Source organism: Taeniopygia guttata, chromosome 2 (genome assembly GCF_048771995.1).
Source record: "Taeniopygia guttata chromosome 2, bTaeGut7.mat, whole genome shotgun sequence".
Classification (NCBI taxonomy): domain Eukaryota; kingdom Metazoa; phylum Chordata; class Aves; order Passeriformes; family Estrildidae; genus Taeniopygia; species Taeniopygia guttata.
The window spans coordinates 41503367-41523086 of NC_133026.1; the positions used below are offsets into that span (position 1 = coordinate 41503367).

The 19720-nt window shown below is 39.5% G+C and overlaps 1 protein-coding gene across 2 annotated transcripts in view; it reads right to left on the reverse strand.

Moving 5' to 3' along the window:
• OSBPL10 (oxysterol binding protein like 10) overlaps positions 1-14257 on the reverse strand; it is a 113549-nt gene extending 99292 nt beyond the window's left edge. The window contains exon 1 of one of the 2 annotated variants that reach the window (XM_030265011.4): positions 13269-14257. In XM_030265011.4, coding sequence (XP_030120871.2) covers positions 13269-13918 — 650 coding nt within the window. In that variant the 5' untranslated portion in view covers positions 13919-14257. The remainder of the gene's footprint in view (positions 1-13268) is intronic. The other variant, XM_030265010.4, reaches the window with a different exon arrangement.
• Positions 14258-19720: the final 5463 nt, after the last annotated feature.

Sequence of the window (19720 nt, forward strand, 5' to 3'; positions counted from 1 at the left end):
GTACTATCTCCCTGATGATGACTTCACTAGGCATAGTACACTGCATTCCATACTAGGTGTGGAGCAATTGCAGACATACTGTATGATGCCTGGTAAGTATTAAATGTATACACAGATGTAAGTGGACAGGACTTGCATCAGCATCAATTATAACTGTAGTTTTTACAAACACAATATGGAATCACAGAAATGCCTTACGATGCTCAAAATAGCTTGAAAAAACAAAAGAGAACAGAGGTACTGGCAACAAAAGGGTAGACAGGGAAGTACAACATGATTAGACAATTAATTTTTTAAAAACTGAATTTTACATAGTGATCTACAAAAGGAAGTAACTGTATGAATAAAGATGGCCATAGTATGTAAGATTATTTTTCATTTTTTTTTCTCAGTACATGTTATGTTAAGGACTGGTAAGCATTTCATTTATGCTTTTAAAATGACAGAAAGATTTCAAATATATTCAAGACTACCCCTAGTTTGTTTTTGGATCCATTAGATTTCAAGTTCACATTTTTCAATATTCAGAAGCTCTTCTGTTGAAGTCAGTTTTTTAAGAACAAGAACCCGTCAAAGAAAGATACTGACTGTACTGTCTTACAATAATGCAATCCAATGAGGTTCAGAGCATAACCACATCCTATCGATGGATATTATTGCATAAATTTTAATTAGCTGCCTTGAGTCAGCAGAGTTCTACTGAGGTTGTATCACAGTTCACCGACTTCTTTGCCAGACCTTCAGAGTTCATCCTTGTTTTGCAATGCCCTGTCCTCAGCAAGAATCATTGCCAGGAGATAGAAACTCTTCACTGTTACTTTCTAGTCTGTAGCTAAAAACATCAAGGAATAAAAGACTTCAATAAAAAATAATCTTCCTGTAAACTGAAAAATTAATGTTTAGATTTGAAAACCATCTTGTATTAAATCAATGAGAATCATTTTTAGACCTCGCCATTACACCAAGAAAAGAAAAACAATATATATTTATAATCTAGTAATCATTTAATGAGGAAATTTGTGGTCAGTTAGAGATCCAGCCTCTCTTACTCTAACCTCAGGAATGTTAAGCATCACATCTGATGCTTCAAATTTTGTGAAGTACCTTTGGTGTTTTCAGATGAAAGATAAAAACTTTTAGAAACTTTGGGGTTTTAAGAAGACACTATCACACCGAAATACGGTGTTAAAAGTTTAAGCAATAAAACAATTGTGCTACAAACCAGTTTTAGTATTTTATTTTTATTGAGTAATGCACTGCAATACTGAAAAAAATGTAAGCTCGTGGGTGCAATTTTTTTCTTTTTCCTTTACCATTTCTAACAAAAAAGAGAAATAGTTTGAAACACATTTTATCAGAAGTGTGCTTATCTTCATCAATCTAGGTCACCAGTTAAAATGCCTATACAAATCTTCTATATTCAAGAATCTGGCTTTCTGATACCTGCCTCACATTCATTTAGCTATTTTTGGCTTGCAGGCACACCTACATTACTCATGTAATTTATGTGGAAGATACTCATAGTAATAAGATCTGATTACCACTAGCGAAAGGAAAACAAAAATATTGAAGGTCATTTCCAGGAGAAAAAGATACATACATGATGCCAGGAGACAGCAGTCCTTAAGCCAATTCTCTATTCCTCTATTCCACTCTGTACTTACATTTAATTGAGGGTATATTCTTTATAGCTATTCTAGATACAAAGTATTATGATATATTCTAAGTGAATAGATGAAATACTAGATATTTTCTAGCAGGCAAACTCCTTCTGAACACATCTATTTCAACAATAATTTTCGTGCAAGTTGATGGAATAAAACATCTAGTTTTAAATTTGTTACTGCAATGGTTATAGTAGCTGTTATTTTCACTTTCAAAATGCAGATAATTTATTACCTAGATTCTCAAACTTGAACCACATGAATGTTGGCATTTCTCCCAACTGCAAGTTTCATTTAAAATATTATTTCACTGGCAAAACCTGCTGGACAAGAAATATTCATTTCATTGCCATATAGAAGGGGCTGAGAACTCACCTATGTTACACTAATTCCATTTTTGTGAACTGCATATACTTCTTATATATAGGGAGATAAACACACAAAAGAGAAAAAAAAAAAAAAAGAAGAAGCAAAAGGCAAGTTAAGGTCTTACTCTGGCAATTTCTGAAGTTCTCAATTTTATTTCTTCCCTTCTGTTCATTCTTCCTAGTATTTGAAATTTTTCTTTTTATCCACAGTCTAAAAAGTTCCCAGTGGGGAAGAATGAACATATCCAATGAAGTATTTTCTTTACACATCATATGGGAGAAAATAGGATATACAAAGAATCTTGACAAGATCAGCATGCTAATTTCGATCCAGCTCTTCTGCACCCAGTTTGTTCAAACAAAGTTTTGCAAAAACCAGACCTTTCTTACATAATCTCAGAATAGCTGGAACTTTTCAATACTTCACAATCCAATATTTTTTTCCCTTGCCTTTACTCTTATGACTAATATTTCATTGATTGAAATGAAAAGTTTAAGTTGCTATGTTTGGTCTTTATCCTGTCAGCTGATATGCAGCAATGTTTAACAGTATCTTGTCAACACTGTCTCTTTGAAACACATGTATAGAGGCCACAGAACCCATAAGAGGGTGGTTTCAACAACATGTTGCAAGATATGCAGAGCATTAGCCTTGATCCTTCTGAAGAAAGAGTATTTAGATTGGAGAGTAAACATAACTTCTGAAGATCTTTATACATCAGGCTGCTGCTTTGTACACATATATATTACTTTTTCTAGAAATACTGTTCTACAAAAATCCAGATCATTAGTGTTCCGATTGAAAATGAAAAAAACAATACTTACAACCTTAAGCAAGAAAACAGTTCAATCATCACAGATGCTTGAATTCCCATATAAAGAATACTGTGTTTAAAAGGGCAAAGGTAAGTCTGGCACGTTAATATATATCCAGGTGGATACTGTCAGTAGCTTCCTCTGACTGCTATTCACATCAGTCTTCTACTTACCTGAAATTAGCTCTGCTACAGAAGATGGCAAAGGGAAGAAAGCAAAACCAGAAAAATCCTCACTACACTTTCTGCAATTTAAAAAACACTACTTTACTCACTACTTCTTGTGTGCCATTCTTAATGGCAGTATTAAATGCATAAATAAGAGCAAATTCTCTCACTTGGGTTTTCAAGACTTCATTCTGAATTCATGCTTTACAACTTCCAGGCTTTCTTTCTAAAGAAGTAAAGGTCTAGCCTTTTGCTGTCCTCAGCTGAGCATCTACTTCTGTCTCACCCCTGTTTCTTCCCCTACACAGAATGGTTTTGGTTTGAAGGGACCTTAACGATCACCCAGTTCCAACCCCCTGCCATCAGCAGGGACACCTTTCACTAGAGCAGGTTGTTCAAAGCCCCATCCAACTTGGCCTTGAACACTTCCAGGAATGGAGCATCCACAGCTTCTCTGGGTAACCTGTGCCAGTGCCTTGTCAGTCTCACAGCAAAGAATTTCTTCCCAACATCTCGTCTAAACCTACTCTATTTCACTGTGAAACTATTCCCTCTCATCCTGTCACTACAGTGTGCTTTGCTGTCATCAGTCCATCCTCCAGACACTTTAACTCCTTTTCTAAAACTCTCCAGCCATTCTACTCTTTTCTTTCCTCCCTTTCTATTGCCAAGTTATCCCTTCCTTCTACTTGCATAATAAAAATAGGATGAATTTTGATACACTCACACAATGAAAAACAAAGCTCACTAAGCTGGTAAGATAAAACAGGAGAAAAGCAGAGAAGCAAAGAAAGTAGAGCCAAAACCCACACTATACTTCATGATGTGAAAGGCAAACCTTTCAGCTAAAAAACAACCAAAAAAACCACACCAAAACCAAAGGAACCACCCAACCAAAAATGCCAAATGCTTGATGCTTGCAGCAGTGAATAAGCTGTTTTGTTCCTCCATTGTGCTGGTTTGGGCCGGGATAAAGTTAATTTGTCTACACCCTGGTACCTTCTTCATGATTAAGTTCATTATTTTCCTCATATCACCATGATAAAAGCACTACACAGAAACTTGACACAACTCCAAATAATGGCAGCAGACAAGAAATCGGCCTTTTCCTATCTTCTTCCCTCCTCTCTTTTTCCATTTCATAAATTCAAGCACACAAATAGCAGAATGCCTGGTGTTGCCTGCATTTGCTTAAACAAGTCTCCTTTTACTAGGACGATTTTCTCCATATTCCAAAGCTGGAAAAACACACACATCTTTCTTCAGCTGAGGTTAAACATACTACTCTGACTGTAGTGTACAGACTTTCTCACAGTGTGTGTGCCCTACCTCAATGAAAGATGTAGTAACCAACATAGCTGTAAGTGGAGTCTGGGTCACAATTCTGTATGTTAGGTAAACGCTGAAGCTTTATAAGCTTACAGCCCCGCCTTACATTTATGTACTTCCTGTCTCACTGCTATTTTTGATGTGCCCCAAGTCCATTCTCAAGCAAATCAAATAAACATCAGTTTATTTTATAAAAAATCTTGCAAACCTGACTAAAGGCACACTATATAAGGCACAGGTCTTAACCCTGGAACAGATAACCCCTGAATGGCTGTGCAGTTGAAAAAAGCCATTTTCTCAGTCACTGAGAAATATGTACTTGATACATCAACTTGTATTAGTAACTCGCTCAGAAGTACAATAAAAATAGTAATTTAGGGATTTCAACTTAGAACCAGTCAACTGACCGCCTAAGATCTTTTCAGTCAAGTATGTCTTCAGGCACCTACAAATCCTGATACCCAGCAGCAACCCATTTAGCCTGCAGGAAGGTCCTAAACAAGCACCAAGCATTTAGCAATTAGTACTACACATCAGTGTATCCCTGTCTTTTATTTTGAAGACTCATACTCCAAATTTCACTGCAATTTTAACAAAAAAACACCACCAACAAAATTGTTAGGTTACACCACGCATATAGTGAATGACAAAAAAAAGGTTAAGGTTCATCAATACTTGGTGCGTACAGCTACTTTTCACCAAAAACAATGGGCAAGCACCCAAACCACAGAAAATTACACTTTAAATGCACCAAAAAACAGTTAAAAGATTGAGCTAGCCTCAAAATATAACTAAATGAGGTTATTTGAGTGAATATATTTCTAATAGGGTATTCTGGAAATCAGTACTTGGCTTTGGAGTGCTTAGCAATGACCTACATGGGAGGAAAAATTTCCATAAAGATTGCTGATGATATGAAAATAGGCTATCATCAGCCAACATCATGCTTTCCAATACTGTCAAAATAAAATTATATCTCTAGTGACAAAAAAGTCATAGTTACAAGATACAGGATTCACTTGGAAAATAAATTACTCATAAAAAAAATCAGGGTAAGGAAAACCTACTGATTATTTTGGTCAAATAGTTCTTCCAACTACTAATAACTTTCCTCAACTATATTTTTAAATTATTCTCTTCCTAAAAAAATAATTAACGGCTATCTTCCCCCCCTCAAAAACCAGGGCCTACATGCACCATGAGAAAGCCCAAGAAAGATCACTGGGGATATGAAAAAACATGCTAACTGTGGAGTGAGCAATCTGCAGGTTGACAGCTACTACAGCAATCCTTCCCAACACCTTCCCAGACAAAAAATAAAAAAAGGTAATGAAGTGCTACCCTTCATTTTGACACTTCTGGCACTCACTTGGATAATACTATACCATATGTTCCTGGATCAAGTAGTATACAGGAGAAAATGGCAAAACAAGCACCAGGATGTAGTAGCTTAAGTAAATAGAAAATGACAAGAGTGTGGGCATGAAGATGCCTATCTGGAGAACCCAAGCAGCACCAAAAAACATGAGGTCCCGGTGTTGCCTGCAATCAGACTAACAATTAAACTGAGCAGGCAAAACTAATAACCTAATTTGTAAAAAATAACCCAAAAAGACCTAAAAAGCTAATAGTCTTTGAACTTCTTAAGCAGGGAATATATATTGAGTTGGAGCAAACAGAATGCATTATCCTTGTATTTGATCCTATGTGCAACTACACATGAATATGTACACAGTTCTAGTGTCCCATGTAAATAAAAACTTTGAAATGCTGAAGAACCATCAGGACTACCATAAATTACTAAGTTGCTGGGAGAGCTGGCTTGCAGCAAGAAAACTCCATTGGTCTAGATACTCCAAACATAGATAAAACATAAGCACTTAGCCTGCCCAAAAATAATAAACATAGAGGCCAAATGTGGTACGAGCTATCTTCAGTCCAGCATCATGAGATTCACTAAAGAGTTAAAGGCTGATATACACTAAGTACAACAGGCAGTTTTTTAAGTAGTGATTAACTCTGGGCAAATTGTTCCCATGGCTATGATGAAGAATCCTCTATCACCAGAAGATAAATCCTCAGATCAATATCCAAAGAGAAACACAAGTCTAAACACAACAGAAACTGTGGCAAATACTATGGCTTGTGCTATACAACTGAGTAGTTAAGCATCTCCACCCTTCAGCTTTAAATTACCTACAAAATAAATTCCGTCTTGGAAAGTGAAGTGCAGCAGCATTTAGACAGTATTTACAGCAACATTTTTATATGCAACAGTTAAGTACTAAGCAAAATTTGTCTCTCTGGATTACGTTCCAAAAAGTAATCAAACATCTCAAGAAAAGATCCACAAAAGCCTTCAAGATTTAAAGCACAATGCTGGGATACTTGCAAATACAGTTGTATTCGTTTATTACATAGAAACAAACTGCATTTTTCCATGAACCGAATTAATTACTTTTTTCCATCACTCATTATAATACATATTTTAAAAATATAGCTGTACATTAAATAGCCACCGTTATGGCAATTTTTAGCAACCTTTTCACTTAGAAAGTTCAGTCTTAATATATCATAAAGAACAAAGAGTATTAGGTGAAGCTGAAGACCAAATAGATTCTTACTGAACAATTGGTTTTAAATATGAAATGACTGGGAAAAACTTTTGAAAACTTACATACTTATAAAATTATTCCAGGCACATTACTTAGTTTAACAACCTAGTGTCACTTCTCCTTCGTTAACAAAATCCATATTCATAAATTGGTGGGGCTTTTTAAATGGGCCAGCAAGTGCATGTGTGCTCCCTCTAACCACACTTACCACTGCCTTGCTAAGCACAGAAATCCCCATTGAAAAAGCTAGCAGCAAAATGAGGCAGTAATAACAAAACCCAGAGAAGGGCAAGTGCCTGTTTCAGTGCTAATGCCAACTGCCACTTCTCTGCACTGCCTGAGAGCTAAGTGTGACATCTGGGTGAAAGGAAGACCACACTCTATTTTGACTGTCACTTCATTCCCTCTGGTACAAGACTGCTGCTCAGCTCTGAAGAGCACTCGCAAATCCCAAATATGCTGCCTGAGTGAAAATGCCCAAGTCTCATCTGTTTAAAACAGATTTTTCCTACATTATCATCAAGCATCTTCTGCATTAGGTTATTATCCATTATATGAATTTATCCTCTGCATAGGCATAAGCAGTCCCAACAGCACGTGACACAATCAGCTGAGGAACAAAGAGCTTGGGTTACCTGCCTGGGGACAAGAGAATTGTCCATGGCATTTCTCCAACCAGAATCCACACCCCCACAATGCAAACCAATTCCTTAACCATAAGACCTTCCTTTTCAATTTTAGCCTGAGGTTCAAAGTTGTCTTCTTCCAAATGTTCCCTGCAAGCACTACTGAAGGGCAGAGAATGATGGATTTCTCAGCCTCTCTCTAACTTCGTTAAAATTCTTACTCTGACTTTGCTGTTTGAAACATCTTCTCCACTCTCCCAACAGAGATGGTTTAGAGGCAACAGCAAAAGCTATACAAACTAATCAACCAGCCAGTCATTAAACCAGTTAGGTTTAATCAGCCACTAACTAAACAAAGAGAAGGTACACCTTAACTTAAATTTTCCTACAAAGAAACTAGGGATGTACATCTAAAAAGATTGATTTATTTCTTTTTACTTTCATTTGTTTTTTAAGTGAGCATTAATTATACTTAAAGGGGAAAAGTTTCAACAGCAAAAAGTGAAGGAAGGAGAAGAAGAAAAAAGAAAGCTTACATTTCAATGTGATTATTTTTGCTACATGGATTTTAGGATTAAGAAAACAGATTAGTGCCTTAATCCAAAACAGAACTTACTAATAACTGACTTTTTGCCATTTCAAATTCCAAGTTTATTTAAGATTAATTACATACATCTTGATTTAAATAATGTAAAATATGCAGCTACTGAGTGTTTAGCACAAGAAACATCATTTGCTCCAGAGAACTAAAATTTGGTTTAAGTAGATTTCTTCCTTTTCACATTGCCTCCCTACTACAAATAGAGCCTACAAGTGAAGGGACAACACAGTTTCCAGCAAAATCTATTTTGCAAGTAAAATCTTTAATAGAATGTTAGCACTATAGTTTAAAAACACCTTGAAATTTTAAGGTTTACATAATTCCTAACCAATTATAAGCAAGGCTCCAAAATTCAAGCAGGAGATGCAGAACAACAGAAGAAACAAAATATATTGTATATCTCCAGCTCCTTAAAAGGGAGTCTCCCTGTTCACAGACTCTGCAAATAAATCCTGGAGGGTGTTACAACACTACACAAAGCCCTGGACAGACATGCCACAGAATCACACTAAGATGAAAAAATACACAGTGGAGGAGTTGGTGTTAATCTAATTCCAGTGAGAACACAAAAAAAAAAAAAAAAAAAAAAAAAAAAAAATTTCAGCAAACTTTGCAAACATTAAATTAAGTGTGTAGCTATTTTCTCCATCTCAGATACTGTCTTACTGTTAGGCTATTTAATATGGCTAATATGGGTTATTAGGAGTGTGGCTTATTTTTATACTAAAAAAACACAATTTATTTCTCTAGGACAGATTTCCCCCTCAGCAGTTATACAGGTATACCATAGTCATATAGTTTGTTCAGTAACCATATGCAATTTTTTTTATACTGGAAAAATGCCCCAATTCATTGCTCAAACAACTTGACTTGTACCATTGAAGAATACTATATCTAGTATTATATACAGTATTTACTATACTGAAGAATACTAAGAATACTAGCAAGTAGAGATGCTAACTACCCCAAAACACTACAAGCAGATGTGTCAATCACAAAATTCTGTGAAAGACTACTTAGCTGATTCACAAAGAGGGAGAGGGAGGTTATTACTGTGTTTGAAGATACCTTTGTCAATTCTTCTAGGAGGTCACAATCTGTTTCTCCAGAATATACATAAAAATTAAAAAAAAAAAAAAAGAATACATTGTTGACAGATTTTATCAGCATAAATAGAAAACTCTCCTGTAACAGCTGCAGTCAGAGCAGCACAAGCTCTGGGAGCCAGTGAAATCAGCTGCTAAAGTAACACTAAAATCTGATGGCTACCTGCTGCTTGGGATACTGATAATAAGAAAGGGTCTTTCTGTTGTGGCAGGAGTCAGACTGCAACTGCTCTATGCAACTACACAAGAAAAGAGATTACATCACAGCATTGGAGAGCCTGATAAAGATCCTGAGTGCAAAAAATCCCCAGACTGCCCCAAAGTACACTTCTTGTTGACCTACAGGGAATGCAGCTAATCCTCAAAAGTCTGGTGGTGCCCAAGCACAAGAAGTGAGGCATGATTCATGCAGGCTGGTAACACAATACATTTCCCAACTGAGAGAGGAAACAGGAGTAGGCCAAAATAATGTTTAAAAAAACATTTGGCCTACAGAACAACTTACACAGAGCAGTACAGCTCAGAAAACGGACAATATCCATCAGCTATGGCTCCATTTATTGTTGTTACAAACCCAGATTTAAGTCCCAGCTCAAATGCAGATGATCCAGGACTTTATACATGCTTGCAGTATAAAACCCTACAAGTATAAGTACTAAGTATTTTCAGGGAAAAAGCAGAGAAGGGGATGCAGACACCGTGAGTTTCCCATTACCTTGAGCAAATGGGGGGTTTAAGATTTTTTTACATTTTGCCAGTCTACTCAAAAGACAGGATAGTAACATCACAGGCAATAAGTATTTCAATAATTTTGAATTAATTAATGAAAAATAGGTCTTGCATGACATGACACTGCAGAGACATATCTGTTCATCAAATCCACAAAATTCCTGCTTAAAATACAAGCTCTACCCTCCCATACACATGTAACAAGTAAATCCCAATAGAAATTATTTGTAACAGTACTTCAATTGAGAATACAATTACTTGTAATTTCATAGTAAAGACAGCCAGATGCCCTACTGACTCAGACCAGACACAAGTGATCTTGTGTCAAAGAGTCTGTTTCAGATTAAGCTCCACTCTCTGTATCCATACCTGAATAAACCACAGAAAGTTAGACTCAAGTGGAGACACTGCAAATGCCCAGGCCCCTTGACACCTTTCTCACACAACAAACTGCCTCAAAACAATAAACCACCCTTTCCTTCTGCTCGTCATAAAGGTGAGGAATCGCCTCACTCATTTCCAGATCAGGTTGTTCCTGACCTGCTAGAGCAGAACAAATTGATTTCTTTAGTAACAAACACAAGCACGTGAAAATTCTCAAAATAAGAAGTAATGCAGCTATCCAGATTGACTGATTTTGAGGCCTTCAATTACTTCAGTTAATGCTTATAAATGAAGTGTTATGCTTCAGTAATCATATTCAGTTCCCTCATCCAAAATCAGACTATCTTGCATATGCCTGCTAAAGGAACATTTATTTCGAAGTGACACTACTTTATTATAATTCAAATTACAGTAATTGCTTCAGACTTGTAAAGGCTACTCTGCACACTAAGTGTTGGATAACCTACACTTAGGAAAGGAAAGCCTTTCAACTTCAATACCACACAGCAAGAGCTAACATTAACTACATTTAAATTATTTAGGCTAATGGATAAGGAGCTTTAAAGAAGAACATTCCAAATCCACAATAAGTGAACTCTATCAGTTTTCGCTTTATTTTTCCATTTTATTTATATTCATGCCATCTGGGTGTATTGATCATGCAGTTGAACAATCTTGTGTTTTTTCAAATGAAGTAAATGCAAAACTAATGTGTCTGCTAACAAATATGCTGCAAGTGCCAGCTACGAAATCACTTACAGACTGTTACGGAATGAGCTCCAATTCACAGTAAACACATTCCATAACAAATATCCAGAAGGCCAAATGGACAACCATGCTCAAACCTGTGGATCACTACTCATTTATTAAACATTATATTGTAAGGTCAACATCTGTGAGCCTCAAGTTTCAACTGATCTGTTTAGAACTTGTATCAGATTCCACATCCCAAACCACAGCTACATGCATCAAAAGAACAGAGTAAGTGAGCAAACTAAAAAAGTTACTTATCCTAAAAGCTACCTCATGATAAACCACTTGCTCAAAAAGCCAGACATACAGAACATAAAACTGGCAAGCACAATAAAGCATTATTAAAAAAGACCGCTGAAATTAAACCAACGTTAATTTCCAAGTGCTGTGGTAGAACTGTTTAAGTGACATTCGTCTTTTTTCCATCACGTTTTCAGGTAAAATTTCTTGGACATGCACAGATCATGCACATTATTTCCAGCTGTTAGCCTTATCAAAGATTAAATTTTTTCCAAATACAAAAAACAGGCAGCTTTGGACCCAAAGATTTATAAGCAATTACCTCTCTTTTGCAATTTCAGATTACAACCCCTAAAATCACACACAGTAAAAGAAGCTACTGTCTCTATAAAAAGAGATGGAGGTGTAAGGGGAAAAAAAACGGGGTAATGGGGCTTTTAATTTTTAGTAATGGATTTCAGTCCTACATTTTAGGTATCAAAATGTGTCTGTTTCTTAAACAAAATTACAGGAGGACTACATAAACCAACAAGTAGATGAAAGTCTAACGTGCATTTAGAACAGAACTACAGTAAGCAAATGACAGCAAAAGGGCCTTCTCCATGTCTCTGCTGAAGCAGTCAAGCTTAATGGAGATGTGTGTCTCCAGTTCATTCTAAACTTGTAATTTATAGCTGGTACGCCTATGCATGGCCTCCAGTGTATGGAATTAGACCAGCTCCTGAAATTCTCCAGGAAGTACTGCTACAGTAGTCCTAGCACTGATTTATCCACACACGATTCAGCACCAGAGCATCCCCGGCATTTATGCAACTCTGTCACCTATAAATGCTTTAAATTTACTGTCAGAACATCAAGATCCCAGCCATTCCCATGTTCTTATTGCTTGTGATCACCTAGTATAAGTAACAGCAGGTTTTAGTCTTTTTGTTTGTTTTCTTAAAGGTCCGTAAAGAGCTTTATAACGGGTTCTGTACTTGTTCTCTCTATAGCATCTTCTGCTCTTTAAACAGTGTTGCTTTATATTGAGAAGTTGTGTTTTGGACACACAGCTTTGTCCATCCATTAAGACAACGAAGTTGGGTAACAAAAAGTAAAACATAACAGGAAATCTCTTTTGCTTTCAACAGATCCCAACACAGCACTATCAATTCCACAGTCTGGTTCCAACTCCGTAAAAATTTTGCACTACAACTAGACCCAAACCAGACCTTCCCCGGGACTTCCACAAATGCAAGTCAGCCTGTCCACACCCAACAAATTGCAGGACCTGGGCCTGTCACCATATCAGCATAAATTAGGGCTTGTCAAACAGGTAGGACATTGCAACAGAAGTTATTTTATTGAACACAAAGGCAACTGTTTCCGCTGTCCCACCTCATAGCGAAAAAAAAAAATAATAGTAATAATCACGAGCATGACATTTTTCCCCATTTATTTTGGGAGGCTCTCAGTTTTTCATTCTTTAGTTATCCAAGCTAACTTCACAGGAGACGAAGACTAACGTGATAGAAAAAGAAGCTTAAAAGCGGAGCCCTGTCATGCAGAGACAGCAGCATGTGCAGCCTCAGCCGTCCCCTGCCCCCGCCCGCACCTGCGCCGGCCGCGCCGGGGGACACCGCTCCGACCCTGCGCCGGGCCACCTCCCCGCCCGCCCTTATGCTAAACTCGGCTGGGAAAATAAACAAGTCAAACAAAAGGAAGGAGAGCGGGCACAGAGGGGAACGGAGCCCGGCCTCGGGACGCGGCGGCCGGGGAGGGTTGGGGTCGGGTCGGGCGGCAGCGCCGGTTGCCCGGGCACCATCTTGGGGGCTGCCGGGGGCGAGGACGCGGCCCCGCAGCGCCGCCGGGGGCCGGGCCGGCGCTTTACCTGCTCTGCCAGCCCTGCAGGAGGTTGGTGTATTTGCTGAGCGTCCCTTCCAGCACCGGCTCCCGCCGCCTGCCGCCGCCGGGCGCCTGCGCGCCCCCCGGGCTGGCTGCCGCCGAGCCGGGGCTGCTGCCGCCGCCCCCGCCTCCATCCAGCCTGCCCGCGGCCGCCGCCCGGCCCGGGAGCCCGCGGCTGGCGGAGGAGGACGAGGGGGACGAGCCCGCCGACGTGGGGCGGCTGCTGCTGCGGCTGCTGCTGTTGCTGCCGCCGCCTTCGCCCGCCGCTTTCTCCATGGAGCCCCGCGGCGGAGGCTGCCCGTCCGATCCGGCCCCGGCTGCCGCCCGTGCCCGGCAAAGCCCTGACTCACAGGCGGCGCGGAGAGGGGCGGCGCCCGGGGGAGAAGGGGCTGGGCCGCGGCGGGCGAGTGAACCGCCGCGCCGCCTCCTCCTCGCCGGGCGTTGCGGGGAGCTGGGCGGCGGTCGGTGCCCCGCGCCCCCGCGGGGTCCCGCCCGCCGCCCCCCCGGGCGCTCCGCCCGCCCGAGCCAGGGGCAGGGCGCCGCCGCGGCGGGGGCCGCGCAGGGGCGGGGGCCGCACGCACACACGCGGAGGCACAGGGCGAACGGGGAGAGGCACAGCACGCACGCCGACTGCATGGTGCCCGCGGCCGGCACACACGGGCACACGCCGTGCGACACGGGGAGTGACCCCGAAGGACACGGTGCCCGGGTGTGGGGCAGGCGTGCAGACCCACGCGTGTGGCGGGGGCAGAGCGCACACTGAGACCGCCTCCGGCCCCGGCGGCCGTACCGCGCCCCCGTGACGCGCCCGCCACATGACAGGCACTCACCCGAGCAGCGGCGGGCGTGCGCTGGGACAGCGGCGGACAGCGCGCTGCCCGAGCCACAAAGCGTGTGGCTGACGCTTGCACAAGCTGTGCCCCGTCCCCACCGAGGAGGTGGCTGTCCGTGGTACACTACACCGGCAGCACAGTTGTGCCCGCACTCGTGAGCTGGGGGCTGTGCCCAGCACTCAGGAACACAGTATTCTTGCTCAAGCCACAGCAGGTAGTGTGTATCAACATACCGCGTCAGTCATGTCATTCATCCAGACTTGACAAAAAAATACTGTAAATCCACACCTCCTGAAAGGAGAGGATGTAACCTCAAGATCACCATAACAAGCTAAGCAGATGCTGTACAGTCGGCCCAGACCCACGAGTCACTTCAGTGGCCATCCTTGATGTCTTAAACAAGTGCCTCAGTTATGTTACAATGTGTATCTTCCCAGAGTACCAGAGATGTAACTATTCTTATTGTTATTTTAAAACTGTAGACCTGAAATGTAGAGGAGACTCTAGAGTTTTTGAAAAGTATAAACTGAGCCTTAGCTTTTGTGCTTTAACCCTGTGGAAAGTTTTAACAATCCCTTGTACTAGAGATATTTTGATCATAGAGTATCACGTGTGCCTTCTGCTCTGCACCTTAGGAGATACTCAAACTATCCAAATCCACACATAGATGGATTCCCCATATAAATCAGCACAGAGAGGAGGGATCCTAACTTAGATTCTCACAGTTTTCTCTCTGGAAAATCCTACCGTATGTGTTGTGGTTGGGTAGCTGAAATATTGGACAACCTGATCCTGAATTTTGGGTGGTTAAACTTCTCATGTTGTAGTTAAATACCAAGGTTCTGCAGTCTGGAAGCTTAAATTTTAATATTTCATGGGTGGGACATATAATGCTCAACTCTTGAGGTACAGACAAATATTAAGAACTTAAATATTTTTAAAATAATATATTTTAGAGTAACTATTTTTCTGCATCTGTTACTTGAGATGTTTGCATAAAATTCCCAAATCATTGTTTACTATGGAAAGAAACTCCATTACTACAATATGAAAATCCTCCTTCTCAGGCTCAACTCTACTTTTGATGACCACAGTGTTCAGGAAACATTTGAATGAAGGAGGAATGCTCCTTTGGGAAGATCAGATCCTGCTTGGTGGAGATAAGGATGAGACCCCTTCACTTGTCTTCATAATGCTACAATGACAGGCCAAAATTGTGGAACAATATGTTTTAATAAACTGTGTCACCACATCAGCAACTTCAACACATTACATGTGTATGTTCTACATTATAGGTAATGAATGCAATATTTTCTGCCTTCCACAGAATTCATTGGAAGATATTTCTTGGAATTTGTCAGGAAAAGAAAGTGACGTTACACAAGAATAGAGAAGCCTCTCCGTACATTTCTGTACAATAAAACCCAAGTAGCAATGGTGCACTTATCATGAAGTTTCTGAAATAAATGGAGTAACAGGCTGTAAGTATATTATGCCCCTGGAGAGTTTTGCCAAATCATAAAACATGCTTCACTGCTCCTAGAAGGATTGCTGTGATGTTGTAACATAAGTCCTCTTGTAGGTTATAAACTAGTTACTAGATGGGAAATGAAGCACAGAAATAAATGGGCAATTCTCAAACAGAGGGAAACCACCATGGGTTGGCTTCTGTGTTGTTCAGTATCTTCTTAAATCAGAATCTCTTCATTTGCTTATAGTTAAAACTAGAATCAAATGGGGAAAAATAGCAGAAGGATATCACAGCAGTGACTAAATCACCGATAAAATGGCATCTGAAATTTGATCTTGCTAGAAGCCAAAGTAAAGCACATGGTGAGAAAAAAAGCTTTTACTATGCAGGCATGATGATCTATAAATTAGCTATAGCCTCTCAGGCAAGAGATCTTGGAGACATTTTAAATAGTCCTCTGAAAACTCCATCTCAGTCAATGTTCAAGGGTAATCAAACAAACAGCTGTGATAAGCTCATTAGGAAAAACAGAAATAACAGCTTGCTGCTATATAAATCCATAGTACAGCCACTATCTATGCAACTCTGCATTTATAATATTCCTTCAAAAAGGACAGAGTAAAAAGAGAAAATGTAGATCCCAGCTTTTATATGAAGAGAGCTCACTGAGCAGGGTTTTTAGTTGAAAAAGAAGCAACCAATATATAAAATTATATTCAGGTTAATAGAAGTTATTCTTCACTGTTTCTCATGAAACAAAACTATGGGCCAACTGGTTTTAAAAAAGCACAAGAAACTACTTTCTCACATGTTTACACTCATAAAACTCCTTCTTATGGAGGTGTTTTTGGATGCTAAATACCTAGAAGGATTTAAGAAGCAATTGTGCCTGAAAAACCATTAAACAAGGTTCACCAAAGTATTTTGAGTGTATTTGAAGTTCATAAAGGCTCTAAACCCCTGACTCCTCAAAGACTGTTTTTACTTTATTGATTAAGTAATCCCTTCCCTGTTCTTAGTCTTTCTCTAAAGACCTACTAGTGCTGGACTAGAAAGACTTTTGGTTTAACCTATAGTATAGCTTTTCATATTCTAAGGTCAACTTGTACTTCTTGGTCAACCAGTGTGGTTGAGTTAAACATTGACACAGTTTGCAACTTTTATATTGTATTGAAGCAAAAGAATGTGTTATTCTTCTCATCCCCTTTTGCTTCCTAATTTGTACATATTGCAGCCTAGCAGAGCTGGACAACCTTTCACAGAAATCTTGAGTGAGCTCCTAACCTCATTTGTTTTAAGCTATTAACGGTCTTTAAAATGACTGAACCTGTATTTATTTTACTAGCTAATGGTTTGTCCCTGTAGAGCTAGAGTTCAGGGTAATACACACTGACTTAGTCTGATGGAATACCACATGATGTATGCCTTGTTACAAGTATTCTTAATTACCTATTTATTAATGCAACCTGCATTATGAAGGTTCACACTGTTTCCAAGGTAACACAGCTGCTATGTTACATTCCTCCTTTAGAATGTTACTTTCACTCTCTGACCAAACCAAAATTTTGCTTCTTTTATTAAGAATCCAAATGAACCAAAATAACTCATTATTTATCCCACCTTTTAGAAAGAAAAATATCTGGTAAGATAACAAATTCAGTACTCTTTTCTCTAATCAGGAAACAGAGACTTTTTTCTGTACTTTGCTAAACTACACAGTTTTAGCTTCTAGAACAAAGTTAGCTCATAATCCATTTGCTAACTTACGTTTCCTGGACACTTTGGTTTGAGTTTCTCTACCATTTTAACACTCTCCTAGTAAACAATTTTCTCAAACTACTTTCCAATTTCCACTTTCTTTTTATCTCCTTCCACCACCAGATTTCCACACAACTTCCCACCATCACAATTATATGGAGGAATTTAGGTATATGGTCTACAGAAACTATTTCTGCCCAGCCTACATTCAAGTATTGAACTTGGAAATGCCCCAAGGCTTGCTCAGCTTTACCATCTCTTCTTTCTTGCCCTACAAAGTCCTTCTGAGACACTGTTTCATTTTGCATGAGCTTTGGACACTATATTAATCTGTCACTAAATTGTAGGCAATACTTATGGCAAAAACATACCACTGTGCACTTCTTTCCCCACTGTCTATAGGTGTCAGCACCAGCATGACTGGAACATTCTCCCTAAAGTTCATCTCATGCCATGGTAACACCTGCACCAAGCCTACAGTCACTAAGGCTTCCCAACTGTCCACAGCAGCTGGAAGAGAGTGAATGCAGCAGGTGGAACAGTGGAACAGCATGTCCTTCAGTCCCTCCTTTTAAATAACACAGTACAAGAATTGTACTGTAATATTCTCTCTTATATAATTGTTTTACTTTGAACTAACTAGCATATCATCCATGAGTAGCAGGCTTCTCACTCGACAATTTTAAGAACACAGAGAAATAGCCACTAACTCTGCAGTCTGCCAACTTTAGCTTTAGCTTTGCTGCGCCAGTATCCATCTTATCCTCCCTCTGTGGTGCACGTAAGCCTGCAATGTATGCCAAACATGCTGCTTTGCCACACTTCATCCTGTTGTCAGCAGCTTCTCATCCACCAGCATAACCACCCGTCTAAACCTCACCCAATTCAAAGCTGGTCACAAGGGAAAAGCCAAGAGAGACATTGCATATGTCAAAGAGCGCCCAAATTACCTTTACTGCCAGGAACATTGAGCCTAGAAAACAGGCACTTGCCTGCAGGTTAATATACTCAACCACAAGGCATTGCATGTGGGCTGAGACTTCTGCTGTCACAACTAGACTCTCACAGCTTGTTTACTCAGCTACAGTGCACTGCTCTGTAATATGCAGGTTAGACCGGTGAAACAAAACTTGATCAAAATGGCTGATCCTCTGGAATACAAACTTTGGGATGGTTAGCTGGAGAAAATACTATTTTATATTATGCATGTTATGTATATATTTGCATTGGGTGTCATTAAATGTGCATGAGGAAGTGGTGTGTATGACAACCATGACGAAAGGCATTTTCTGCATGGCTAGAATCAACCCTTTGAACTGCAACAGGAAACAAATAGAAAGCCAGTACATAAAGAAACTAAGTGACCATAAAAAACTAAGTGAGCACAAATATTACTTACACTATATATTGTGTATTTTAGCTAGTGAGAACAGCTTTATTCTGTGCCAGCTCGTCTTTGAACAGTTTTTATAGGCAGTCACAAATACAGTTCTTCAAAATAAATTAATTCATATGCTGAGACCAGAAGAAAACTGCAATTATCCAGCATAACCAGCTGGATAACAGAAACCCTTTTTTAGTTTGATGGTGAATTACAGATAAATGTCAATATACCAAATCTTAACAGTCTGCAGGCATTTTTACTGCCCCTTTTTCTAACTCTGTGGTTAAACATTTAGGGATTTGAAAAGTATACCAGCCCACTAAAGGTCAAATTCAGATCCAAGACCAAACTGAGGGTACTCAGTGTTGCTTTCATATCTCAAACCAGCGCTAAAGCTCTCTTTTATCCCACTTTTTTTGAGAGCTGAGTGGTTCCAATGGAATCTGTTATATTTCAAATTTATTATTTATAAGGCATGAGGCCATATATCAGTGTAATAACACCCAGCTTTCTAGATGAGATATCTATGCACCTGTAATCTTATGACTAAACTGCAAAACATGCAGCGATTTGGATGCGCAATGATATTTGCACATCCAAAAAGTATTGCTATAGAGCATTTATGCTGCAGATTGCATATTTATTGATAAAATAATGCTAGTTTGTGCCACTTGGGTTCTGGTCTCACACTCCACCAACAGCAATTCGTGTAGTTGTTTGATATCAGCAAGCAATATATTACAGATTAAAAACAAGTCTCATTCAAATTAGATTGGTCTCTAAGCCCATTACCTACAGCAGAGCTCTATTTCACTCCCACCATTTTTAAAAATACTCTTTAGGTAATGTTAGAATCCAGCACACAATAGGATGACAGTTAAAAAAAAATAAAAGGAAAGAACTATGCACTAGAAATCAAAAGCAAAACACGAATATTTAAGATTTTTTGGCATTGAGAAAGGAAGGGAACATTCAAGTCAATAAAATTTTCC